Consider the following 27,997-nt stretch of genomic DNA (forward strand, 5'->3'; position numbering starts at 1 on the left):
CCATATGGTCTGCACTGCAGTACTGTTCCAAGGCCTCAGTGGCTTCTTTATCCTCCATGCAGAGTTCTCCAAGCACCACTAACTGGTAATCTTAAGATTCGTCATGATACGTAACGCACCTTATGAAAAAAAAAAAAAAAAAAAAAAAAATGCAAAAGAGGATAATTAAGAATTTCCGGAACAATATATCATTTTAATTTAATATAGCCTATAAGTATAGGCCTCGGCTACAGTAAAACAAAACATTCGTTTATGGTTCTTGAAAAAGACATTCAAATAAAGACTATTTTTCATTGGCATAAGAAAGCAATTGAAACTGTTTCTATTTGTTAGTAAATAAATAATATAATGTTTAGACTACATGTTTTGTACATCTGTTTGCCTGTATGTTTTTCTATGTGTATGTTTGTAGTTCTGAAGGAGAAAAAAAGACAAGCTGAATTGTATTTGAGGTAGTTAATTGAAAAAAACTGTCCAGAAGAAACGAATCGTGAAAAGAAGTGGAGCTTCCTATCCGCTGTTATGTCACTGTATCAACTGCGCGCGTTCTATTCTGAATGGCATCGGCTTCATCCAATCAAAGCGCAGAGTGAGAGAGGGCGTTTCCGTTTCCCCTCGCGGCGCGGCCTGTTCTGTGTCACCTCCTGCTGCGCAGTTCTCGCTGAACGAGACGCGTCCTCTCCCCGGTGCGCAGGCGGGAGAGGCCCGAACCGAACGCGTAAACATCGGGCGTGGACGCACGATTTTAAAGGATAGGGTGCTGCAAATGGAAGCGGATGGTTTTATGCGCAGGCGGCGGATGACAGCGGACACATCGGGCGACGATGCCGCGGTGGCCGGAGCTTCCGCGGGCGCGGAGATACACTTGCTCGGCAGCAGGTTCTGGGGTGTTTCGGAAAGTCTCGTTGGCACTTTGGCACCTCGGTTAACAGGAGAACCGGAGCTTCATGTTGGACATTTCTATGGCTCCCAGTCCCAAGAGGCCACTGATCTCTCGGAACCGGACTATGAGGGTTTGCCCCAGGGTGCCTCCACCAGCACGCACATGTTTGCAGGAGCAGTGGCAGGAATCATGGAGCATTGCCTGATGTTCCCTATTGATTGTGTAAAGGTAATTAAATGAGAAATTAAAGTTTTATAAAGAATTCAAGAAATAATGCATTAACTTGACTGATGTGACCTGCAGGCCCTTGAAATATCCAACACACCGGCAAGGTCGAGTTAGCTTCCCTGTGTGATCTCCACAGTTATTTATTTTACAGTCTACATACTTTTCAGACAACAATTTCCCTCTCGTCCGATCTACATTTTTCTTAATTATTTTTACATATAAAATTAACTATTGCACTTCACCGTCCTTGCGGTTTTTAATGGTAATGCTCATTTGTAGTCCTGTAATCTCTTAAACATCCAGATCTGTCTGGACTAATCTGTTAATAACTAAGTAAAGTCCCATGCATGTAATGGCACCAGCAGCTTGCCTCTTTTTTGTTGCTGGTGTAATATAATTGCATCCTGTGGTTGTGAGTGTTTGTAGTACCTCCTTTCTATCTGAGAAGTGTCATTATGAAACATGAACATGAGCGTAGAAGGTCACACGTGGCCCCACCGCTCATAGACCACGTGACCTTGTTGACGCTGCTCCGCGCTAGTGCGCATGCGCATTGAGTTAAATGTAGTTTATATCCTCTGGTGCTCTTCGGTCATTTCTTACCGGAAAATTTTCTATTGTGAAATTTTAAAAATCACAGCTTCATCAGAATGATATGAAACTTGGTGAGTTTTTTTTAGCATTAGGTATGTAAACACACAGAAAAATTGAGGGCATTATTCGAGCATGCTACGTGGTTGTAAAATATTACTCTCACTTGTGCTTTTCGATCAAAAATGACCACCAGCATAGGAAATAAGAAAATCACTATTTCTAACAAAAAAATCACATTACAATAAATAGTCTGAGGTTTTTTAAATATATATTCAAATCCATCTAAAAAAATTTTTTTAAATGTGTTCTAAAGTGAACTAGGGTCCTTTAGAGTCTAGTCTAGTGGATTCATGGTTGCATAATTTCTTAAATAATTCTGAAAGAAGGTGCTAATTTGCCTTCAGATATTTGTATTTTGAAGGCCTACTAGGAGTCTGCGATAGCCTAGAAATCCAGAGAGACGGTGTTAACATTAAGTGACATGGCATCTGACGCACAGGAGCCAATGGCACATGTCGCGACACACGCAGTGGCACTTCCGGTTCTCATTGGCATATGTCAGTGGAAAGTGACGTGTGTGGCGACACACGCAGTGGCACTTCCGGTTCTCATTGGCATATGTCAGTGGAAAGTGACGTGTGTCACTGACACTGTCACGAAACGCTGACACTGGCAGTGACACTGAGTCGCGGAACATGTCGCTGTATGTGACACTCACTGGCAGATGAGCTGAACAACTATACTCACGTAATTGTGGCACAAAAGCCAAAATAAATATCATATTTTCATGACTTTTTTCCCCTCTTAAATAGGCTAAATGTTAATCTAACTTGTTAAATTTAGTAATATGTGTTAGTTTGTGACAAGCAGTATCTGAGTGGCATGTGCCACTGAATGTTTTATGCAATGCCAATATAATTAGTTGTGAAATATTAAAGCCATGACTGAGTAGGCCTAAGTATGCAAAAAATAAATTCGATAAAGTATTTACAAATTTGTCTTAACATATCAGACTCTGATACTGTCAGATACTGTTTTTGCTATCGTCAAACTTGCAAACAAAATGTCAAATACACCACCCGTTGATGTTCCTCAACTGTCTTAAGTTATGGTGTATCTTTGCACTGGCTATATTGACACCTAGAGGAGAGCGTGCAGCATGATGCAAAATCAAAGCTTTACTACAGTAACGGATGCGACTGTTAATGCGATATTTGTAGTGACTGATGGTTTGTACGTGTTTTCTAGGACGTGCAGTTTGCGTGATCAACAACATTGGCACCAATATTGGCATTGCATAAATCATTCAGTGGCACATGCCACTCAGATACTGCTTGTCACAAACTAACACATATTACTAAATTTAACAAGTTAGATTAACATTTAGCCTATTTAAGAGGGGGAAAAAGTCACGAAAATATGATATTTATTTTGGCTTTTGTGCCACAATTACGTGAGTATAGTTGTTCAGCTCATCTGCCAGTGAGTGTCACATACAGCGACATGTTCCGCGACTCAGTGTCACTGCCAGTGTCAGCGTTTCGTGACAGTGTCAGTGACACACGTCACTTTCCACTGACATATGCCAATGAGAACCGGAAGTGCCACTGCGTGTGTCGCCACACATGTCACTTTCCACTGACATAAGCCAATGAGAACCGGAAGTGTCACTGCGTGTGTCGCGACACATGTCACTTTCCACTGACATAAGCCAATGAGAACCGGAAGTGCCACTGCGTGTGTCGCCACACATGTCACTTTCCACTGACATATGCCAATGAGAACCGGAAGTGCCACTGCGTGTGTCGCGACACATGTCACTATCCACTGACATATGCCAATGAGAACCGGAAGTGCCACTGCGTGTGTCGCGACACGTCACTATCCACTGACATATGCCAATGAGAACCGGAAGTGCCACTGCGTGTGTCGCCACACATGTCACTTTCCACTGACATATGCCAATGAGAACCGGAAGTGCCACTGCGTGTGTCGCCACACATGTCACTTTCCACTGACATATGCCAATGAGAACCGGAAGTGCCACTGCGTGTGTCGCCACACATGTCACTTTCCACTGACATATGCCAATGAGAACCGGAAGTGCCACTGCGTGTGTCGCCACACATGTCACTTTCCACTGACATAAGCCAATGAGAACCGGAAGTGCCACTGCGTGTGTCGCCACACATGTCACTTTCCACTGACATATGCCAATGAGAACCGGAAGTGCCACTGCGTGTGTCGCCACACATGTCACTTTCCACTGACATAAGCCAATGAGAACCGGAAGTGCCACTGCGTGTGTCGCCACACATGTCACTTTCCACTGACATATGCCAATGAGAACCGGAAGTGCCACTGCGTGTGTCGCCACACATGTCACTTTCCACTGACATATGCCAATGAGAACCGGAAGTGCCACTGCGTGTGTCGCGACACGTCACTATCCACTGACATATGCCAATGAGAACCGGAAGTGCCACTGCGTGTGTCGCGACATGTGCCATTGGCTCCTGTGCGTCAGATGCCATGTCACTTAATGTTAATACTGCTACTGGAGATCCATCACACCCTAGCGGCAGCTAGTGATGGGGAGTCGACTCCAAAATAGTCGATTCCTCGACTCTGAATAGCCCCAGAGTTGGGGTCGACTCCAGTACAGGAATTGACTCTCGGTGTCGACTTTGTTGCTGTGTCCGAAATCGCTCTATTTGACTGAATCTCTCATCTAAGTGCATGGAAGTTGAGTGCATATAAGCAAGGAGTGAGTGAAATGAAGCGAGCCGCGAGGTGATACACTGACGTCGTGTACACCACGTCAGAGAGCTGTCGCAGAAACTGTCAGACACATTTATTTGAGTGCTTACTTTAAAAATAAAAAACAATCACAGCGACTTTAGTTTGTAATTATAGGCTTCCTCCATGCTAGCTTTAGTTTAATTGATGGTTGGCTATATATTAATGCAATAAATATAGATTTGGTTTCCCATGGTATTAAATATTATAACTATTTATATACATATAACTAACCATTTAGTTGGCTCAAACTTGACTTCAACTTTAAAATGTACATTTAATTCAACTAATACGTTTTAATTAGGGGTTTCATTTTTAAACTGTTTTAATCATTGCTAGATATTGCTGTGGAACTAGTTACAAAATGTTATAGCAAGGATAACAAAAAATTAAAACACATTGTATCATCTGCAATTATAACATCTGTCATACAAACAATACATTTTTATTAAAATAAAAAAAAATGACCAAAGCCCTTTTAACTTTTCTTTAATGCACCTTTAATGTCTTTAACACACCTTCAGTTTTGATACTACTACATACACAAAGTAGATACAGTGGAGCGTTTTTGCTGCTTCCCAGTCTTTCAGCTGGTAATAATAAATGACTGGCTTGGATGAGAAATACACGACAAAGCAATGGATATCTTGGCCACACCCTGTTGGAGAAAGAAAGTGAAAAATGAATTTCAAAAATCAAATTATGCTCTTTAAACATTTTATCAATAACTAAGAATTTACTTGCATGCGTGACTAAACTAAAGTTGCAAACTAAAGTAGTTTTTTTTACCCTATATTGTAACGTACATGGCTTTCAGAATTTGTCCCACTTGAAAACGAGCGCCATTTTATCATAGTATTTGTGGTTAGGCTATGTCGTTCTCTCAACTTTACAGGACCATTTCAAAAGTCGGAACACGAAATATCACGTTCAACACATTACACGTTTGTTGATACTGTATAAAAAAAGATGGATTTAGGCCACATTTATCTGCAGTCTGAACATAACCAAAAGTGTGTCTGCGAATGCAGTGTTCAGCTGCTCTTGTCAGGATGGTGTGAAGGGTTCTTTAGAGACAGAGACTCTTTATCATGTCTTTTACAGCTGTTCTCTCCTAAAGTAGCCAATCCCCACAAATCTGTTTTGTATATTTTATTTTTTAATTATTATTATTAAACCTTGAGTATAATTAATTGCCCTAGACTACATGTATGGCTTTTTTCCTCAAATTTTTTCAAACTGTCACACATTTTACAAAATTGATTAATTCTCTTCATCTACCTATCTGAAATCACTTATTATGGTAGTCAGTTTTTAACGTATCAATCGACAAAATCAAGTTTGTGCCACATTTTACTTAAAGGGGTACTTCAGCGCTTTAAACTAAACTGGGGCATATGGGGCGTCATTTGAATATACTCCAGGGTTACTACTGATACAAAGCCATATGCTAATCGTGGAAGTATCCCTTTAAAGAATATCTTCATTTTGAAATATGTTAGTAATAAAACGGGTTAAAGTATTTTCTTGTTAGATGTGTTGTTATTGTTTTTGTTGTTGGTTCTTGTCTCTTTGAAAAACATGTAAATTCCAAGCTGTGAGGTTGGTTCATAGCAGTATGAGTAATTAGGAAAGCTAAATGAAGAGGGATTCTGTTTACACTTCAGTCAAAGGGTAAGTTCAAATCACTGAACTGAACACACTGTGGCACACTGCACATTGCCCCTGTTCAGAGAAGAGAATTAGAACAAAGTATAGAACATGGAAGTACAGCTCATGTTCAGTACAGTCCATCATTGACTTGAACAAAAAACAAAACGTGACTTCGGCACAAAATATAAACCATATAAATAAAAATGATGCACTCTACAGGCTAATTTGCATCTCTGGTCCCTAGGGAAGAAAATAAATATATAAAATATATAATTATACATTTGAAAGTGGAGATATTAATTAATTCACACTAAAATTATAAACTTTTTAATTAGCAAAAATTAATACAAGTCTACTTGATTTTTAAATCAGTAGTATTTATTCACCCTTTTTGAAAGTTGCTTTGTTTTTGGGGGTATGCACTGCTATATAAACATTAAACGAATAAAAAAGAAAATTATCCAGTTATCACAAATGACTTAAAAGTTAGGAAGGGACGTATTGTTGAAAATGGACCAGTTAATCTCAGTATGCTGTTCCCTAATATAAATGATATCATTTAATAAAAGATCAGTTATTAAGATTAAAGTTAAGAGACTGATCAAGTCTCTGTACCTTGGTCTATTTGGCAATAATGATTTCAAGAGCAATCTTGGAGTTTCCTGTCAGAGGTTGCAGTTCCTCACTGCCCTGTCACGAGGAACTGGTTTTAGACATGATTTACACACATTTATTGGCAAATGTAATTATTTCCCAGGACTTTTATTATGGATGTACTGTTTCCTTATAGTTATAATATTACTCATACAACCACTGCTGCCATCTCAAATTTCAACACATTGCAGCTGCTGTTGTGAACTTATATTTTCGGTTACTCTAAATCTGTGAATGTCTGTTCAAACATGACTTTTGTGGTAGTCTAAAGTTCATTAATAGGGTGATTCTCACGAAAACTTGGTTTTAAAAATGTCAAGCATGAAAATGTAAAACATGCTTAAATTTACTTTTTTTTTCTTCAGACATTAGAAAGAAAGTCTGGAGTATTTGTGAAAATTAATTTTAAAACTTTTACTTAGTATTTAACATTTTTTTTTTACATAATTTTGAAAATAAGTCCTCAAAAATCTCATTACCGCAACAGTCTGAAAACATCAACACTGTTAGAAAAGCTAATATATTTTCACATTTTCAAAAATTGAGTATTAATAGTTATGCACAGTTACTTGAAATTCTAAAATAATTTTTATTTTTAATTTAACAGTTTTTTAATTTTTTATTAATTTCTCTCATTACCGCAACACCTTCCAAAATTTACAACAATTTTTTTAATATATTTCGAAGAAACCTGACATATTTTCAAAATGACATGACAAACCTGAAAGAACATAATTTGGAGATTCTGCACATGCATTTAAAATCAAAGTACTATGTTTCTATTAATTAAATTAATATTGAATGAACATCTGTTGCGGTAATGATACATAGGTTTCGGAAATGAGGTTAATTATTTCGGTAATGATAATACGTATACCAGTCTGAGATTTTGTTAATATTTGTTATAATATTTGCACAATCAGTCATTCCAGTTCAAAACAGTTTTATTGTGTAGTTTTTGAAAAATACACACACACACACAAAAATTATATATATATATATATATATATATATATATATATATATATATATATATATATATATATATAAATTAAAGAAAAACATTAGAACAGGAATAAACAGGACAACATATCAACGTGTGCCTAAAATGAATGAATAATACGTAAATAAAATGTAAGGACTTTTCATCAAAGACAAATATAGTCTCGGTTACGTATGTAACCCTTGTTACCTGAAGGAAGAGAACGGAGACATTATGTCAGTTACTGATGGAATGAGGGTTTCGCTTAGAAGCCAATCGCCTTTGAGATCTACAAAACAAGCCAATGGCATGAGAATACCATGGGTCTGCGGAATTTGCATAGCGCAACTTCGCCGACTTTTGTGCGTACCGTATTTTCCGCACTATAAGGCACACTTAAAAGCCTTTAATTTTCTCAAAAAGCCACAGTGCGCCTTATAATCCGGAGCGCCTTATATATGGATCAAGGCGCTCTGTCAAAATGTTTCAGTATGAAAAAACAATAAAAACGATTTAATAATAATAAAATGTTTCAGTACGACTGGTAAACTACAAAGCCGCACCGCGTCACTACAGTCACTATTTGAATGAAGGCAACAGCACTAGTACGGGGCATGAACATCAATGAATTTCGAGGCGGTCCTTCTTGGTGCTTTCGCTTTATGAAAAGACGTAATCTCTCCATATGCAAACGTACTACCGTCTCGCAGCAACTGCCAAAAGATTACCAAGGCTGGGAGATATTGTTAATATGCACATCAACGTTTGAACAACGTTACCATGGGAGTGAATGGAGTTGTCAGAACGGTTAATAAAGTTTGACTTGAGCCCTATTTGCATGGGATTTGTATTAACTTGGACCTCTGTGATTTAGAAATTTCTCCCCCACATCCGAGTTTTGCGTGGCAGTGGCACATTCGCACGTGATAAGCAAACCCTGTAATTTTACTCGAATTTACTGACTTCTCCCGGATATGATGTCAGGACTTGTAAATGTTTTTTTCGTTATAGCTGTATGAAATCATAAACAGTCGTATCGATATAGTTTTGATAGTTTTATAGTAATACAAATTATTTCGTTCAGTTAGAGAACCATTACAATTAAAAACTGAACTGAGCACAGACCAGCGGCAGGAGTCAGATTTCATTCATATACGGAGGAAGATTGAGTTTCAAAGCTAAATGTAAAAGCGCCCATTTAAGCGAGCTTGTCATTGTGCTGTTCTGTTGTTCTGTTTTTCATTAAGAATAGTATTGATGTTAATATTTAACACACCATTCAAGCAATTTGCTCCCAAATTGGTACTCATTCAAAACTGAAAGTATAATCCGTGCGGGAATTCATAACGGTGCGCATAATGAATGCAGCCTCCATTCTTCGTGAAAGATAATTGATAGAAATGCGCACAGAAAAAAAAAACTTGCAAAAATGATATACGATCCGCCCAATCCTGGCCAAATCACAGAGATGTCGATTCGCACGGGACTACTATTATCACAGGACCTCAGTGTTCGGCGAAATATGGTCGGTAATTTGCGGGAGAATTTTTGCTTTACAAATTACAGACATGGCCGATTTGCACGGGATTAAGATCACAGACATTCTCTGCAATTATTACAAATCACCAGAGGTCCCCAGATAATACTAATTCCGTGCGAATAGTCAGTTTGTCTGACTGTTTTGTTGACATTCCCTTTAGCACAGCTCCATCTAGTGGATGCATAACGCAAACCCAGTCAAACGTTTGACTGCAGTAGTTTCTATTCTATGCGCCTTATAATCCGGTGCGCCCTATATATGAAAACAGTTTTAAAATAGGCCATTCAGTGAAGGTGCGCCTTATAATCTGGTGCGCCTTATAGTGCCGAAAATACGGTATATAAGGAGCTGCACTACACTCTCGCATTATGTTTACCTGCTGAGGAGCTGAGCACTCAGGCCGTACCACCAGTACAGCGGCTGTGACATAGGGACGTAAGGTCTCCGATCCCCTTCCTTCGGGGACCAAGGGTTACATGCACTCACCTAAAGGATTATTATGAACACCATACTAATACTGTGTTTGACCCCCTTTCGCCTTCAGAACTGCCTTAATTCTACGTGGCATTGATTCAACAAGGTGCTGAAAGCATTCTTTAGATAGTTGGCCCATATTGATAGGATAGCTTGCAGTTGATGGAGATTTGTGGGACGCACATCCAGGGCACGAAGCTCCCGTTCCACCACACCCTGAAGATGCTCTATTGGGTTGAGATCTGGGGACTGTGGCGGCCATTTTAGTTCAGTCAACTCATTGTCATGTTCAAGAAACCAAATTGAAATGATTCAAGCTTTGTGACATGGTGCATTATCCTGCTGGAAGTAGCCATTAGAGGATGGGTACATGGTGGTCATAAAGGGATGGACATGGTCAGAAACAAAGCTCAGGTAGGCCGTGGCATTTAAACGAGTCCCAATCGGCACTAAGGTGCCTAAAGTGTGCCAAGAAAACATCCCCCACACCATTACACCACCACCACCAGCCTGCACAGTGGTAACAAGGCATGATGGATCCATGTTCTCATTCTGTTTACGCCAAATTCTGACTCTACCGTCTGAATGTCTCAACAGAAATGGAGACTCATCAGACCAGACAACATTTTTCCAGTCTTCAACTGTCACAATTTTGGTGAGCTTGTGCAAATTGTAGCCTCTTTTTCCTATTTGTAGTATGAGTGGTACCCGGTGGGATTTTCTGCTGTTGTAGCCCATCCGCCTCAAGGTTGTGCGTGTTGTGGCTTCACAAATGCTTTGCTGCATACCTCGGTTGTAACGAGTGGTTATTTCAGTCAAAGTTGCTCTTCTATCAGCTTGAATCAGTCGGCCCATTCTCCTCTGACCTGTAGCATCAACAAGGCATTTTCTCCAAAATTGCTTAAATCACCTTTCTTTCCAATTCTGATATTCAGTTTGGAGTTCAGGAGTTTGTCTCGACCAGGACCACACCCCTAAATGCATTTAAGCAACTGCCATGTGATTGGTTGATTAGATAATTGCATTAATGAGAAATTGAACAGGTGTTCCTAATAATCCTTTAGGTGAGTGTATGTAACCGAGATGTTCGCTTTCAGTCAGTACACTATGAGTTGCATCAGTTACTGACGGAATGGGGGTTCCCAAATCAATCTTGCCACAACGGCTGTCTTCCAGCATCCTGCGCTGACCACAGCTCCCTGCCGTGAGTCTTTAGCCCGAACAAGGGGCTAGGCTCAATGCCAATACCAAGGTACACTGGGAAGCATATCCCACGTGGAGAAATGCAACACTATGCCTTACTGTAGGGAGGACTTAAGAATACACTTATTACCACGTATGGACTGCATTTGGAGCACTCTGGGGTATCCAGCCACAGGTCGAATGTTTCAACCCCAGGAGTGGTAAGGGTCTTGCCAAGGGAAGACATGTGCTCAGAGCGACTTTGCCTGGAAAACCACACGTGGGGGTTGCCCAATGGGGGAACTATGCACATGGAGGCACCTAGCCTAACACGAGGGCTGACCAAGCGGGCATGCACTCTAGTGTCAGCATCAACAGTGCTGGAGGAACTCTGGGCTTATTGAGAAACTCATCTAAGTAAATATGCGCATGCATCCAATCCGTGGAGTGGAATGTCGCAGCAAGTGATGACACCTGGACCTGTCCAATTTCTGGCCACGAGCGAGTACGCGGATGAACACTAGCTCCACTTGCGAATCTTGCGAATGTGTTGGGTGTCGCCCAGCCTGCAGCTCTACAAATGTCTGTTAGCGAAGCGCCATGCGCTAAAGCCCAAGAGGAGGCCACACTCCTAGTGGAGTGTTCTCTAACCCCTAGGGGGCATGGCATGCCCTGAACCTGATATGCCAGGACAATGGCGTCCACTATCCAGCTAGACAACCTCTGCTTGGAGAGAGCCTTCTTTTTCTGCTTCCCTCCGTTTCAGACAAAGAGCTGGTCTGAGAAAGTAAGGAGGTTCTTCCTCAGAGGTATTGACAAGGGAGGTGCTGTTGAAAGGAGTGAGTTCGGAGAACCAGGTCTGGCCGGGCCAATACGGGGCGACCAAAATAACCTGCTCCCTGATCTTGCACAGTAGCTGTGCTGGAAGGCTCACTGGGGGAAACGCATATTTGCGTGGGTCCCGCGACCAGCTGTGTGCTAGTGTATCCGTACCGAGGGTTCCTTCGGTCAGGGAGTAGTACCAGCGGCAGTGGGAAGAGTAGTTGGAGGCAAACAGATCTATCTATGCATCGCCGAACTGTTCCCAAATCAGCTGAACAGTCTGGGGATGGAGTCTGCATAGGAGGAGATGGCAGGCGAGTTGCAACATCCGGCAGATAAGCTTTTTTTTCTCAATTGCTGACTGTCTGCAATGAAACATCATAAAGCAAAATATCAACAGTTATAACACTTTAAATTTATATTAAATTCATAAGAGTTTTAAAAGTAATAAAGTATGTTTAAATTCTCATTTCCGAAACAGACGTTCTCTTTACCGCAACTGCCGTTAAATGGTTGCGGTATATGAGAGTGGTGTTGCGGAGGATGAGGTACCTTAGTATTTTTTGCTAAAAATAGAGAAGCCATGAAGGCTTTGCTACTTTTTTCATCAGTGCATATAATTAGACTTTAATAAAGAACATTTTCATAAAAAAATTGTAAATGTAACAATTTTCGAAATGTAGAAAACTACCTGTTTCGGTAATGATAATCAAAATGTTGTGTAAACATTCTGACAAGAGAATATTTAACATTTAACTGTAGAGATCTAAAGAGATGATCTTACCTGGTAGCCATCTTGAAGTTAAATGGTCCATGTGCTCAGTCACTTAAAACCAAACTGTATTTAATTTATTTTTGTGCACTTAAACAGTCCTCAAAAAGTGTTGCGGAGGATGAGAACATCAGGCATGGACGCATAACTTTCCTAATTTTTCTTCATTATTGTTATACATGAATCTTCAGCAAATTATTTTTCTGTCATCTGAAATAATTAAGTAAAACATCCATTTATTTTTTTCTAAATATTTTTATGTTAATTTGTTTAAATTACAACATAACACACATTCAAACACAGCGGGACGCATTGCGGTAATGAGAATTTCAGCAGAAAATGCAATAAAATAAAATAATAATAAATTCTTATCATGAAATCACACATTGTGCAAGGTAGAGAACAGTATTGTCTTTATTCTGATGCTTTTTAATATTACTTTATTACACATTTTATATTTAAAATCATTAGTGCCATGGTCTTTTAATGGTTTCGTGAGAATCACCCAATACACAAAGTAAACCTAAACATGTTGTGCCACCAAGTACATTTCTGGCAGCTTCATATACATACATACCTGTATATGAGTATATATGTGTATATATATATATGTGTGTATATATATATATGTGTGTGTATATATATATATATATATATATATATATATATGTATATATGTGTATATATATATATATATATATATATATATATATATATATATATATATATATATATATATATATATATATATATATATATATATATATATATATATATATATATATATATATATATATATATATATATATGTGTGTGTGTGTATATATATATATATATATATATATATATATATACACACATATATATATATATATATACATATATACATATATATATATATATATACATATATACATATATACATAAATACAGAGGTGTCAAAAGTACTCACATATGGACATATACAATATGTGTACTGCTGAGCCTTAACATGTGTTTCCTAAAGCGGAAGATATGATGACTAGTTGCCTATAAGTAATGTTATCAATAACTTTTATCGGAATGTAAATGTAGGCTACATGTGTGATCAGTGTTGCCAGATTGGGTCGACGCATTAAAGCCCTACGGGCCCTGACTTTTTTTACACCCCTAACCTCATACCCACTGTCGACCACTGACTGCTTGGTTGTCACTTTAAAAAAAATTAACAAACAAACACATTATCCAAACATTTTTCTAAATTAACTTTAATAAAGAAACTAAACGAAATATAACTACTTGGACATTACAAACAAAGCTGAACTATTTTAATGACTGCAGGAGTGTGTCATAAGAAGGATTGTGCGTGCAGGGCTCAAAGGTCACCAAAACTGCCAAAATAATGTGATGATATTTTATTAAAGAAGCCACTTTAAGTGCAAACAGTGCCCAATATAAGAGATCGGAAAAAGCACATAATTAACAGGCATTTCACACGTTAAAACACACCACTGCCAAATGCGTAATTCATTGATCCTGTACAATTATTCGCCGCCAAAAAAATAACAACAATGCGTTTAACTTTGCTCTGACAAAACTACAGTACCCTTGTGAAGTTCTTAATCCAGTCAAAACTGATTTATCATTGATTCAAACCTCTTTCAGTAGCTGTTGGGGTTGCTAGTTGCAGATGTCCTGAGTGTGTATATTATGATGGACAGGAATCATGATTATATTTATAAAGAGTCTTCGAGTCACAGGTGTAATCCACGTTTGATAGTTTGTTCACTCTCCCACTCCTTACTGTAGAAACGGCTTTACTGTATGTATGCCACTTTAGCAAAGCGATCACTTGAATATGTAGTACATCTACGACGAGTTATCCCGCTAAAAACCTGGCTGTCATGAATGAGCGCGTCTGCTGCTGATCGCTGACTGACTGAAAGTGCGTGCTCGTCCGTTGGAACCCGCCCAATCTGGCAACACCGTGTGTGATTTGTGCTTTGAGTCATGTGCAGGCTCGATGGATCGCGTAGTAACCAATAGGGTGTTGGAATGGTATATGTTTACACTTCTCATCCAACCACAATCAAATTCACACTATCAGGATGACGCGATTTATCTGCATAGTTTTTTTTTTGAACAAGATGAAAAGAGGAGTAACGAGGCTATTTTTAAAAAGTAAGGAGTAGAAAGTACAGATAATTGCGTGAAAATGTAAGGAGTAGAAGTAAAAAGTAGGCAGAAAAATAATCACTCCAGTAAAGTATAGATACCCAAAATTTCTACTTAAGTAAGGTAACGAAGTATTTGTACTTCGTTACTTGACACCTCTGTATATATATATATATATATATATATATATATATATATATATATATATATATATATATATATATATATATGTGTATGTGTGTGTATATATATATATATATATATTATTAGTGCTGGGCAACGATTAAAATGGTTAATCGCGACTAATCGCATGATTTTTACTGTAGTAAATTCTGTAGTAATATTCTCATCAGTGTTCTGTCAACTTTAACATGGCCTACTTAAATCTACATTTGTGATATTCACCCCAGGGCGTTATTTAATATTATAAAGGCAATTTTTTAAAATCTTGTATCTAAATGTATGTGTATGTTAAATTCTTACATTGGATTAATAAATTCAGTTATAATAGTAAAGACACTATAGGCTGTTACCAATCAAATTAAATAATTTAAACTGCAAAAAATACAGCTGCAATAAATAATGTTATAAGATTGATGTTCTAAATAAAACATGCAATCATACTTTTAAACATGAAACTAAACCGCCAATAGGGGGCAGCAAGTGACCGTCTTCACGAGCGAGTAAGTGAATCGTTTATTCAAATGATTCATTCAAAATGCTGAATCATTTAGTAACAAAACACCGCTCTGAGTGTTGCTTTCTTTTGGAACTATTTTCATCGTGAAATCATGGGTGAAATGGAACAAAAAAAGGTTGTTTGGATCTAAAATGTAAGTAACTTAATATTAATTAGGCTACTTGTTTATTGAACTAGGCTACAGCATTCATGCTACACAATTCACGATTGCAAAGTCGATTTGTGTTATTAACAATATTTTTACCCCAGTATGTTTCTTCTGTGAGTTTATATTGCTGCTCAATTGTTTTGATTTCTCCATGTCTCTCACATTGAGACAGGCAGTGCGAGCCTCAACGCAACTTGTTAACGTACCAGTGGCAGAGATACACTCATCAATCGCTGTTTACATTGAATATAGCAAAAACAACAAAAAAATCTGAATCATTCTCACGTTTCTGGTTATTTTTATATTTTATTTGCCCCATTTGTCCCAGACAAAGAATGTCAAGCCCTTGGCTTAGGCTACAGACAGCCGTGTATTCTCCTGTGACCAATGGTTTGTCTGTATGTGTATTCAGAGGCAGTGAGCAACGGCCTTTCAATATAATAATAGATAACTACGTTAATGCGCAATAAAATAATTGTCGGCTTTAATTAATAAATGCATTAACGCGATAATAACGCGTTAACTTGCCCAGCCCTTATATATATATATATATATATATATATATATATATATATATATATATATATAATTTAAATTTTTTTTTCCTGTTGAAAGCTTGTAAATTAATTAATGATTGCCTCAGTCCTCTTTAAAGTTTATCACCGTATCCCCCTGAGTTAGTCCATACATACCATTCTCATGTCTGTACGTGCCATAACTCTGTCTGACACACTCACCGCTAGCCTAGCTTAGCACAAAGACTGGAGGTAAATGGCTCCATCTAGCCTTCTGCTCAATAAATGACAAAATAACGGCAACATTTTCTTATTTACATGTTGTGCTGTGTATAGTTACATTGTGTACTAAGACCGACTAATTTTTTTTTTTTATATTCTCATTCCTGCGTAATGATTTAAGAACTTTGCTGCCATTGCCGCAATGGTATTTAGGTTTATGCAGTCAAATCAGTTGATTGAGGTTTTTTAATGCCTCCGTGTGGTCCTATTCAGTATCGCAGCTTGACTCATCTAAAATGAAAGCAATCTTTGAAAGCAATCAATTGCTCTGTAGGCATTACCACACACTGAATTCTGTAACGTTTTTCTTTTGTAGTGTTTTTTTTTTTCATGGGTGCTTGGTGTGATAAATTTATTATATAATATAATTATATAGACTCCTTATATTTGGTTATTTGATGTCTTTTTGCTCCTTGAAGCTTGCAGAAAGTTTAGTTTTCTGATTAATTATGACAAGATGAATGTGTTTAATGAGATAAATGGCGTATGCTTAATTTCACGATAACAAAAGTGCGATTAATCGTGATTAACCACCACCCAATGAAAGTATACAGATCCTGCTGATTTAAATGTCAGCTAAGCAAGGCAGTATTTTGTAGCTGGCTGAGAGTGGCTTGCGATGGTCTTGGAGTGAGGGTGCTCAGATCAGCATTTTTGGGGCCGATTACCGATCACTGGAAGCAGCAGTGGCAGTTACCGATCACAGAAATAAATAATATTACATGATAAATAGAAGTATAATAGAAGATAAATTCCACTCCATGTGCGGACAGAAAGCCACTTTGAGAATATTATCTCTTTTGCGGATAGTTCACCAAAAAAAAAAATTTGTCATTACTTACTTGCCCTCAAGTTGTTCCGAAACTTTTTTGTGTTGAACACAAAAGAAGACATTTTAAAGAATGTAAACGGGGGCTATCAACTCTGGTTACCAACATTCTTCAAATTTTCTTCTTTTGTTCATAAGAAACTCATAAAGGTTTGGAGCAACATGAGGGTAAATGTAATTTTAATGAGAGTAAATGAACAATTTTAACACAATTTAAAAAAAAATATTTTTATCACTGAGCACATCCTGCAGTTTGACTAAATTTTACGCCAATCACTGATCTAGCAGATTTGTGGACGTGAAGTTTGGGTTTTTAGGGAGGAACGAATGTGCACTGCTGTGAAGGAAATAGACGCACTAAAATAAAATCGCACCGCTCAATTTTCTTGCTTTCATTGCAGTTGAGTTGCTCTGCAAAGACGTTGCACATTTGTCTTTTTTAGACACCTGGTAGAAATGCCAGACGGATAATGGAATGAAGCAATTTTAGTTGCGCATAGAAAAAAATATCTTGCACATTTTCTCTCTCAAGACGCACTAAAGACGTCCATCGTAAAAAGTCCATCTCATTTCAGTGGTTCTGCAATAATTTTATGAAGCGACGAGAATAGTTTTCAACAAAAACTAAACAAAAAACCAAATAACTACTTATATTGTGATGGGCCGATTTCAAAACACAGCTTCCTGAAGCTTCGGATTGTTATAAAACAGTGTATTGAATCGGCGGTTCGGTTCGCCAATGTCACGTGATTTCAGCAGTTTGGCGATTTGACACGCGATCACTGAATCGATACGCTGATTCATTAGGCTCCGAAGCTTCAGGAAGAAGTGCTTTAAAATCAGACACCACTAAGTCGTTATTTAGGGGGCTTTTTGTGAACAAAAACTATTCCTGTCGCTTCATAAAATGACTGTAGAGCCACTGTAGTGAGATGAACTTTGTAACAACGTCTTTAGTGCTTTTTATGGGTGTTGAGAGAGGAAACGTCATTGCTGCCAATGAAGGCCTTTCTGAGCCATCAGATTTCAACACAAATATCTTAATTTATGTTCTGAAGATATTGCGGGTGTCGAACGACATGAGAGTAATTGATGACAATTTTTGGGTAAACAAACCCTTTAATCATAGATGTAATTTTTCCAGCTGTTTTCGCTCATTAAAAATATAATTAATATTTTATTGTAGCCTATAAAGAAAAGTAGCTAAAAATATAATTTGGCTTTTGGTTCATGTGGGACAGAAAATATCAGCATAAATCCCCATTTCTAATACCTGTATTTATACTAACACCTTAATCTACATACTGGGGCTTGTAAGTTGAAACTATTGTTCTCTGTTTCAGACGCGCATGCAGAGCCTTCAGCCAGAGCCAGCTGCCCGCTACCGTAACGTGATGGACGCTTTGCGGCAAATTGTGAGGACAGAGGGAATCTGGAGGCCAATCAGGGGCCTGAATGTTACAGCTGTGGGGGCGGGGCCTGCCCACGCACTTTACTTCGCCTGTTATGAAAGGTTGAAAAAGGTCCTCAGTGATATCATCCATCCAGGAGCAAACAGTCATTTGGCGAACGGTACCAGTTTTCCCCGGTTTCCTCTCACCAGAAACCCACAATATAATGCGGAGCAGATTGTTAGTTGCCTTGAATTTCTAGATGGGGCAATCAGTAAATGTCTTTTTAAAGGATTAGTTCATTTCAAAATGAAAATGTCCTGATATTTTACTCACCCACCATCTCATCCAAGGTGTCCGTGTCTTTCTTCAGTCGAAAAGAAATTGTTTTTTGAGGAAAAACATTCCTGGATTTTATTCCACATTATAGATTTCTATGACCACCAAAATGTGAAGGTCCAAATCAATGCAGTTTCAACAGGGTTGGGAGGGCTTCAGAGGCTCTGCATGATCCTAGACGAGGAATAGGGTCTTATCTAGTGAAACCATTGGTGATTTTTTAAAAAAAGCTAACCTAAATTGCTCCTATCGCGCTGATCTGCGGCACGCCACTGTTTGTGGAAACGCTGGAACGGTCACGCTAGATGTAGTCTGACAAATGCATATGCAATAAGGTCACGCACAAGTATATCGTTAACGCCTTTCCATTGCTAATGTCTCACAGTGTGACAGTTTTTTAACACTAAAAGAGGGTTTGTGCCAGCACAAGCTGTTAGTAAATCTTGACCTTAGACTCAGCACTGTAAAGCTCATGGTAAAAGTCATTGAGTGCGTTTACATGCACATCAGTAAGGTGATAACTCACAAATATCAGCTTATTGAAATAACCAGTTTTCCCCGTTTACATGCAAACCAGTAAACTGACAACGCAAGTAAACCTCGCTTACATGACTTCATTAATAAACCGAGTTATTTTATTGTAGGGATGTCAAAAATAATAATGTCGGACAAAGAGTATTCCAAATGTTCCGTCAGTTGTGATGTTAAATAAAGCGTGCACCGTGTCAGCGGGAGATTTGCGGCTCATATTATCCCTCGTGCAGTTACAGATGCAGCGTTTAGACTGGACCTCTTCTACTTCTGTGGCATTAGATGAGAACACATCTTTACAATTTTCTGGCTATTAAAAGAGTCTGCGTTTGTGGTATATGCCCTTATTTAATGCAAAACGCTAGCTCTCTCTGTCTGGATGCGTTTAAATCTGCTCTGAGTTTGCGTTTTTTTTGTCTCCTATCACATATGCGCCCTTCAATTACATGCAGCACGAAATCAGGGTAAGAGGCAAAAAACGACCTGTTCCGACCGTTTTATGCTTAGACCGTTTATGACCTTACTCCGATAAAAGAAAACGGGTTACCGCGTTTACATGACCATGTTCATTGTCGGCTTATAAGGCATTTTCGGCTTAAGAACGTGCATGTAAACGCACCCATTGTTGGTGTTGGTGTTGCTGTGTGTAGTGTCTCTTTTCTTTCTCTTTCCTCCAGGTCAGGGTGAAAGGGTGGTAAGTAACTGCTGGCATATTCCCGTTTACCAGTAGAATACACAGACAAGGGCTGTAGATAATTATTTGACTTCATGATACATGTCCTGTAAGCATTTTTGTATTTTAATTGTATTCTCAGAAGTAGCAGTGGCAGTTTTAGTTTTTTACCGTAAAACAGTCACAATGAGTGAAGTACATGCCTGAACAAAAGACTCTTTCTCTCCTGACTCAACATTCCCCAGAGTTTATCCAGTCAATCCCTAATCTCTCTTAAATCATAGGGGGTATTTGGTGGCTGTTCAGGTTTTTGAACCGTTTTTGTTTTGCCCGTGATCTGATCCATCTGTATATCTGACTGTTGTATATCACTGTATATCCACTGTGTGCATGCCCTAATTTTGGGGCTAATATCTGAGGGTCTGTGTTACAGGGGCCGCTGGATGTGTTGCCACATTACTTCATGATGCTGCCATGAATCCAGCTGAAGGTATATTAACTTAAATCTCCATTTCCTATTTAAGATCATTTAATATATATTACAATTCAAAAGTTTGGGTCATTTTTTTCTGATAGATATAATTTTGTACAGAAAATATGTAGTAAATTAATCAAAGGTAACGCTAAAAAAGAGAAAAAAGATGCTAAAAAGAGGGGGGAACGAGAACTCGGTTCTACTCACTGTGTGAGAAGTTTTGCCCATGTAACGTCATAACATCATTTTAAACACACTTAAATGTATCTAATGTGATAAACAGAGCTGCTTTACCTTATTATCATAACCGGAAACACGGAAATAGTGCAGGCGCCCGGCGACTGTGTCCCGTCCCGTCATAATAAAAGTCTGTGTAAAAGCTCGCAAACCGTGTGTTTGTTTAACAATTGCTCCAGCGGTCGTGCTCAGCTCCACAACACTCGGCCCTACTCTGCTTTACACTACAGTAACGTAATAACCGCATCCATCAACATGATTTCTGCTCGAGTCCTATTTTCCACCGACTGTGAGGTGAAGACCACATGTCCCAAGATACTGCGCTCACACTTTGCGTCCTCAAACTACGCCTTTGTTTAGAATAGGCGCCCTCCAGCGGACGGAAAGTTGCATAGTGCACCTTTAATTTTAATCGTTAAATGTTAAAAAAATTGCTCACTCTTCTTAACTAAATAACTTTTGTAACTTTTATAAGAAATAATGTATTAATTCTGTACATGAAAAATTAGACCTACCTGAAAAGCACAGTTTATTTCAAATGCATATTTGTTCTGTCGTATTTATGAAATGATGTTGCCCTTTGTTAAATCGATCCACTCCATGTCCAATAGAACTTATGGTCCCACTTTATAGGTAGCCTTAAAGGGATAGTTCATTCAAAAATGAAAATTGTCATCATTTGCTCACCCTCAAGTTGTTCCAAACCTGCATGAGTTTGTTTCTTCACAAAATAATATATTTTGAAGAATGTTTGTAACCAAGCAGATAGAGCAACCATTGACTACCATAGTAGGGAAAAATACTATGGTAGTCAATGGTTGCTGTATATGCTTTGTTACAAACATTCTTCAAAATCTCGTCTTGTATGTTTAGCAGAACAAAGAAACTCATACACGTTTGGAACAACATAAAGGTGAGTAAATGATGACAGAATCTTCATTTTTGGGTTAACTATCCCTTTAACATCTATGTATATAAGTAGAATGTACTTATTGTGTTCATATTGTATTGCAAAACAATTTAGCTGATATTGAGGTGGATACAGGTAAAATTAGGGACAGGTGTGATGGTGTGGGTCAGTTTAAGGGTAAAGTTAGAGACAGGTGTGATGGTGTGGGTCAGTTTAAGGGTAAAGTTAGGGACAGGTGCGGTGGTGTGGGTCAGTTTAAGGGTAAAGTTAGAGACAGGTGTGGTGGTGTGGGTCAGTTTAAGGGTAAGTTAGGGACAGGTGTGATGGTGTGGGTCAGTTTAAGGGTAAAGTTAGGGACAGGTGTGGTGGTGTGGGTCAGTTTAAGGGTAAGTTAGGGACAGGTGTGATGGTGTGGGTCAGTTTAAGGGTAAAGTTAGGGATAGGTGTGGTGGTATGGGTCAGTTTAAGGGTAAGTTAGAGACAGGTGTGGTGGTGTGGGTCAGTTTAAGGGTAAAGTTAGGGACAGGTGTGATGTGTGGGTCAGTTTAAGGGTAAAGTTAGGGATAGGTGTGGTGGTATGGGTCAGTTTAAGGGTAAAGTTAGGGACAGGTGTGATGGTGTGGGTCAGTTTAAGGGTAAAGTTAGAGACAGGTGTGATGGTGTGGGTCAGTTTTAGGGTAAAGTTAGGGACAGGTGTGGTTGTGTGGGTCAGTTTAAGGGTAAAGTTAGGGACAGGTGTGATGGTATGGGTCAGTTTAATGGTAAAGTTAGAGACAGGTGTGGTGGTATGGGTCAGTTTAAGGGTAAAGTTAGGGACAGGTGTGATGGTGTGGGTCAGTTTATGGGTAAAGTTAGAGACAGGTGTGATGGTGTGGGTCAGTTTAAGGGTAAAGTTAGGGACAGGTGTGGTGGTATGGGTCAGTTTAAGTGTAAAGTTAGGGACAGGTGTGATGGTATGGGTCAGTTTAAGGGTAAAGTTAGAGACAGGTGTGGTGGTATGGGTCAGTTTAAGGGTAAAGTTAGAGACAGGTGTGATGGTATGGGTCGGTTTAAGGGTAAAGTTAGGGACAGGTGTAATGGTGTGGGTCAGTTTAAGGGTAAAGTTAGGGACAGGTGTGATGGTGTGGGTCAGTTTATGGGTAAAGTTAGGGACAGGTGTAATGGTGTGGGTCAGTTTAAGGGTAAAGTTAGGGACAGGTGTAATGGTGTGGGTCAGTTTAAGGGTAAAGTTAGAGACAGGTGTGGTGGTGTGGGTCAGTTTAAGGGTAAAGTTAGGGACAGGTGTGGTGGTGTGGGTCAGTTTAAGGGTAAAGTTAGAGACAGGTGTGGTGGTGTGGGTCAGTTTAAGGGTAAAGTTAGGGACAGGTGTGGTGGTATGGGTCAGTTTAAGCGTAAAGTTAGGGACAGGTGTAATGGTGTGGGTCAGTTTAAGGGTAAAGTTAGAGACAGGTGTGGTGGTGTGGGTCAGTTTAAGGGTAAAGTTAGGGACAGGTGTGGTGGTATGGGTCAGTTTATGGGCAAAGTTAGAGACAGGTGTGGTGGTGTGGGTCAGTTTAAGGGTAAAGTTAGGGACAGGTGTGGTGGTATGGGTCAGTTTAAGCGTAAAGTTAGGGACAGGTGTGGTGGTGTGGGTCAGTTTAAGGGTAAAGTTAGGGACAGGTGTGATGGTGTGGGTCAGTTTAAGGGTAAAGTTAGGGACAGGTGTGGTGGTGTGGGTCAGTTTAAGGGTTAAATTAGGGACAGGTGTGATGGTATGGGTCAGTTTAAGGGTAAAGTTAGGGACAGGTGTGGTGGTGTGGGTCAGTTTAAGGGTAAAGTTAGAGACAGGTGTGGTGGTATGGGTCAGTTTAAGGGTAAAGTTAGAGACAGGTGTGGTGGTATGGGTCAGTTTAAGGGTAAAGTTAGAGACAGGTGTGGTGGTGTGGGTCAGTTTAAGGGTAAAGTTAAAGAGCTGGGTTAGGTGTAAGGGGACAGCAGTGTAATAATAAATGTAACTAAAGAAATTAATTACAGATGTAAAAACCATGCAGGTTACTTTTAAAATGTAAGTACAGTGTAAAAACATGTATGTACCCAATAAGTGCATTGTATCAAATTAATCATTTTAATGTTAGTACATATTAGTTAAAGGGTCAGTTTGTGTAAGAAAAATATCCATATTTAGCCTCCGGCCAATCGCCTTCCATATTCAACTTGTAGGAAAAATTTAGTGCCTCTCGTAGTTGACAAGAGTAACTGGTGTGCAATATCGACTTTTTTAATATAACTCATTTTATTCGTCTGAAAGAAGAATGTCTTATACACCTAGGATGACTTGAGGGTAAGTAAATCGTGGGCTAATTTTTATTTTTTGGGCGAACTAACCCTTTAAGGCCACCTGTAGGTCCAAAATTATTTTATGGTGCAGCAATACACTAGATATTATACCTTAATCTATGCATTTTTGAACTTTAAAACAGGATTAAAATCTATTTTAATGACAAAAGTTAAAATAAGAGGGCAAGTGACTAATATCGGAATCAGCCAATAGTTGTTTTTAAAATGGGTATCGGCCACAAAAAATACAAATAAAATAATCCCATTGGGTGCATCAGTAGATTTTATATATTAGATATTTTAAAATGTGGTATTTCAGAATAATACTGTAATTTGTATAGATCCTCTTTGTTTTTATTTTTATTTGGGATTTATTCCATGTTATGGAAATTATTTTTGGTGCACATACTATGGTAGGTTAAAAAGATTAAAAGGATCAAGATACTTTTTGATGTAGCTAGCTAACTGTCCCATGCTAATTAGTAGGACTGCAGCTTGATAATCAATTAGACTATTATTTTTGTTTGGTTAATCATTATATATATATATATATATATATATATATATATATATATATATATATATATATATATATATATATATATATATATATATATATATATATATATATATATATATATATAATATTTCTGTATTGATGAAATAACATTTAAATTGAGCAGCAAACCTTGACTCCCTTGGTCTGGGAGTTCACTGTGCACTCCCAGCCAGGAGGTGGCAGAAAAGATCTATTTTCAATCTATTTCACTAGCAAAAAAAACAACTCCCTTCAAAAAAAAAACACTGCCTTGTGGGAGAAGATCGGCCTTGCTCTAATTAACAGCTGTGCGATGTTGAAACAGTAGCATTAACCGAAATCCCCCAGTGGCCCGAGTCTCAGTCAGACGGCAGTGTCTGTTTCTGTGCTCTTGAGGCTCAAGGTTAAGCAGGGCAGGTGCCAGACTAAGACCTCGCGTAGACACCTGCTCTCCTTCGCCTCGTCTGTTCCCTGCAGACCGCTTGACTAGGTCAGACAGGAGGCTCGTTTGATCCGCTCATGTCCGGGCGAAACAGACATTTCTGCTTTGATGGGCCTACTGTATTTCAGTCACGACCTGACTTCTCACACTTGATTAATGTTCCCCTTCCTGTCCTCTTTTGTTTCCTGTCTGGCCGACTGCGATGACCTCCCTTGTTCAGTGGTGAAGCAGAGGATGCAGATGTATAACTCGCCATACCGCGGCGTTCTGGACTGTATGCGCTGCGTGTGGCAGAGGGAGGGGGTGTTGGCCTTTTATCGCAGTTACACTACGCAGCTCACCATGAATGTGCCCTTCCAAGCGTTGCACTTCATGACCTACGAATACCTGCAGGAGCTGTTGAACCCCCAAAGACAATACAACCCCTCCTCCCACATGGTGTCGGGCGCGCTGGCGGGCGCCATCGCCGCCGCCGCCACCACGCCACTGGACGTTTGCAAGACGCTGCTGAACACGCAGGAGTCTCTGGCTCTCGATTCCGTCAGCCAGAGCGGAAGACACATCTCAGGCCTCGGCCATGCCTTCCGGACTGTCTACAGGCTTGGCGGCCTGCCGGCTTACTTCAAAGGCGTTCAGGCCAGGGTCATATACCAGATGCCCTCGACTGCCATCAGCTGGTCTGTCTACGAGTTCTTCAAGTACATTATCACCAAACACCAGCACGAGAAACGCAGGATCCAGAGGGACGGAGAGAAGTAGCTGCTTGTGGATGGCAAGACCCTGGCTTTCTCTAGCATAACCAACCAGATAAGCACTCGAGCTGAAAGTGGACTGATTTAATAAATGATACGCACATATAGAGTCCAAACACTCATGTCTGTTTACTTCTTTTCATTCAGCATTTCAATGCTTTCCTGTGTAATAATCATGACCTAAGTTTTCACTGTGACGGCTCAAGTTTTTGTGCACTCAGCCCCCCTAAAAAACATCGTTTTGAGTCCCACAAGAGGGCATCAGAGGCCTCTCCTGACTTGTTATGCTAATGAGGGGTCCTTTAAATGTGTGGGTGAGCATTAGAGCCTCTAGACTTCTCTTATTCCTTTTTTCATCTAAACAGTACCCAGAAGAGCAAACCTGAAACATACTTTTTTTTTTCTTATACACCAGCCAAAACCAATACGCACAATTGAAGACATATCTGTACATTCAAATAGAGATCTGAAATGTCATTTAAATCATTGTTCATGTCAGAATGTAGACCTGTACAGTAATTTATTGCCTACTCTGGATGAATAGCACTCAGAGATAATGAAAGATATCTATGTTAGAGGTATTTTTGTAGAATTTGGCGGTGACGTTTCGTCAGCATTTGTGGGACATGTTCCTGCAGTTGTTCCAAAGTTTTAAGGCGGAGATCATTGTCCCTTCACAACTTCTAGAAATGGTTTTAAGGGTCTCTAGGGGACATCGCATAGATCTGTATAACAGCTTTAGAAAGACATCCAGTCCTTTTCTGGCCAGCATTAGTATTAACCGGTCAACAATGCCTTACAGATCACATGACCTGAGTTTCATTTCAATTAGATTCTATATCTGTTGAGGTTCTTCTGAGTGATTAAATGAATATGAATTGGATTGAATTATTTCTTGATGGACGCTAGAATGTATCTTGGTTTGCTCTGTGCTCTTGTTTTTGAGAGTTTCAACTGAAACACACGTGGCAGTTGAACATGTATGGAGTTTTACTGACAGAAGCCCGACTGCCCCGTTCCTTATGTTCCCCAGCTTCCAATAAATTAGCAGTGCAGGAATTTCCCTGGCTTGCATAAGATGATGTCTGTGTGATTTCAATTATTTATCTGTAAACTCTTATTTAATTGGTTTTAAATGAATGTTCAGAATCAGAAAGAGCTTCATTGCACACAATGAATTTGTTTAGGTGACAGAAGCTTCCAGAGAGCAACAGCACACGGAAAGTAAAATAAAGATATATGAATAAGATACACATATGTGTATGTAAAAAAAAAAATGTATGTACAGGTATGCTATATAAAGCAGAAATATACTGTAGAATTATAATGGAATTTGCAGGGAATTAATTAAAAGAGGTAGAGGTTATTTTCAAAAGAACAAGTGACATTGATGTTTCTTCACATTTAACTGTTCATGAGGTAGTTTGCTTGGGTGAAGAAACTTTTATTGTACCTGGTTCTGGGTTAACATGATTTTGTATTTATTTATTTTTAGTTTTTTGACTAGTTTGTAAAAAAAAAAAAAAAAAAAAAAGCACACTATCATCCAAAAGTTTTACGGTTGGTAATATTTTTTATGTTTTTGGAAGAAGTCTCTTATGCTTAACAAGTCTGCATTTACTGCATGGAAAATACAGTAAAAGGTAATAATCTGAAATATTACAAGCTAAATTAATTGTATTTTTATTTAAATATTTATTAATTCATATAATGCATAGCTGAGGTATTAGAGAATCATTACTCTAATCTACACTGTAAAAATACAAAATATAATAATAATCAAAAATATTATTATAAAAAAAATAAAAATAATAGTTAATAGTGGACTCACACATGGGTTACATTTTGAGCAACACAAGCTTTTTTTCTTTTGTTGAACACCCAACTTTGAGCATATTTTGCCCAGTAATGTGCATGCTTTTTCCTGTTTTTGTCTAATCTTCAGTGTCACATGATCCTTCAAAATCATTCTGATTTGATCAAGAAACATGTATATACCATAAGTTAATATTAAAAAAAAATATTTATCCACAGTGACTACAATGCACAACCAGTCAAAATAGTAGCTCCAGTACTTAAAAGACTATTTAGACACCTTTAAAGCTCAAATATATTTTTTATTGAAGAAATGAAGACTGCTTTATACACATGCATACTTTTTAATCTTATAGAATGGTTTGTA

At 38.6% G+C, this 27,997-nt stretch overlaps 1 protein-coding gene across 1 annotated transcript; it reads left to right on the forward strand.

Moving 5' to 3' along the window:
* The first annotated feature begins 605 nt into the window (after nt 1-605).
* Nucleotides 606-26,897, forward strand: slc25a28 (solute carrier family 25 member 28). Its single transcript, XM_067422395.1, has 4 exons — nt 606-1,111; nt 18,555-18,783; nt 20,579-20,635; nt 25,284-26,897. The coding sequence occupies exons 1-4, from the start codon at nt 767-769 to the stop codon at nt 25,820-25,822; spliced, it is 1,170 nt and encodes a 389-aa protein (XP_067278496.1). The 5' UTR covers nt 606-766; the 3' UTR covers nt 25,823-26,897.
* The last annotated feature ends 1,100 nt before the right edge of the window (nt 26,898-27,997 follow it).

The sequence above is a fragment of the Pseudorasbora parva genome, chromosome 17 (assembly GCF_024679245.1).
Source record: "Pseudorasbora parva isolate DD20220531a chromosome 17, ASM2467924v1, whole genome shotgun sequence".
Classification (NCBI taxonomy): Eukaryota; Metazoa; Chordata; class Actinopteri; order Cypriniformes; family Gobionidae; genus Pseudorasbora; species Pseudorasbora parva.

Excerpts from the sequence above, each read along its gene's own strand:
- slc25a28 (XM_067422395.1), top strand. The coding sequence starts at position 767 with ATGGAAGCGGATGGTTTTATGCGCAGGCGGCGGATGACAGCGGACACA. Across the intron at positions 18,784-20,578 it reads AAACAGTCATTTGGCGAACG|GGGCCGCTGGATGTGTTGCC; the intron begins GTACCAGTTTTC and ends TCTGTGTTACAG. Across the intron at positions 20,636-25,283 it reads TGCCATGAATCCAGCTGAAG|TGGTGAAGCAGAGGATGCAG; the intron begins GTATATTAACTT and ends TCCCTTGTTCAG.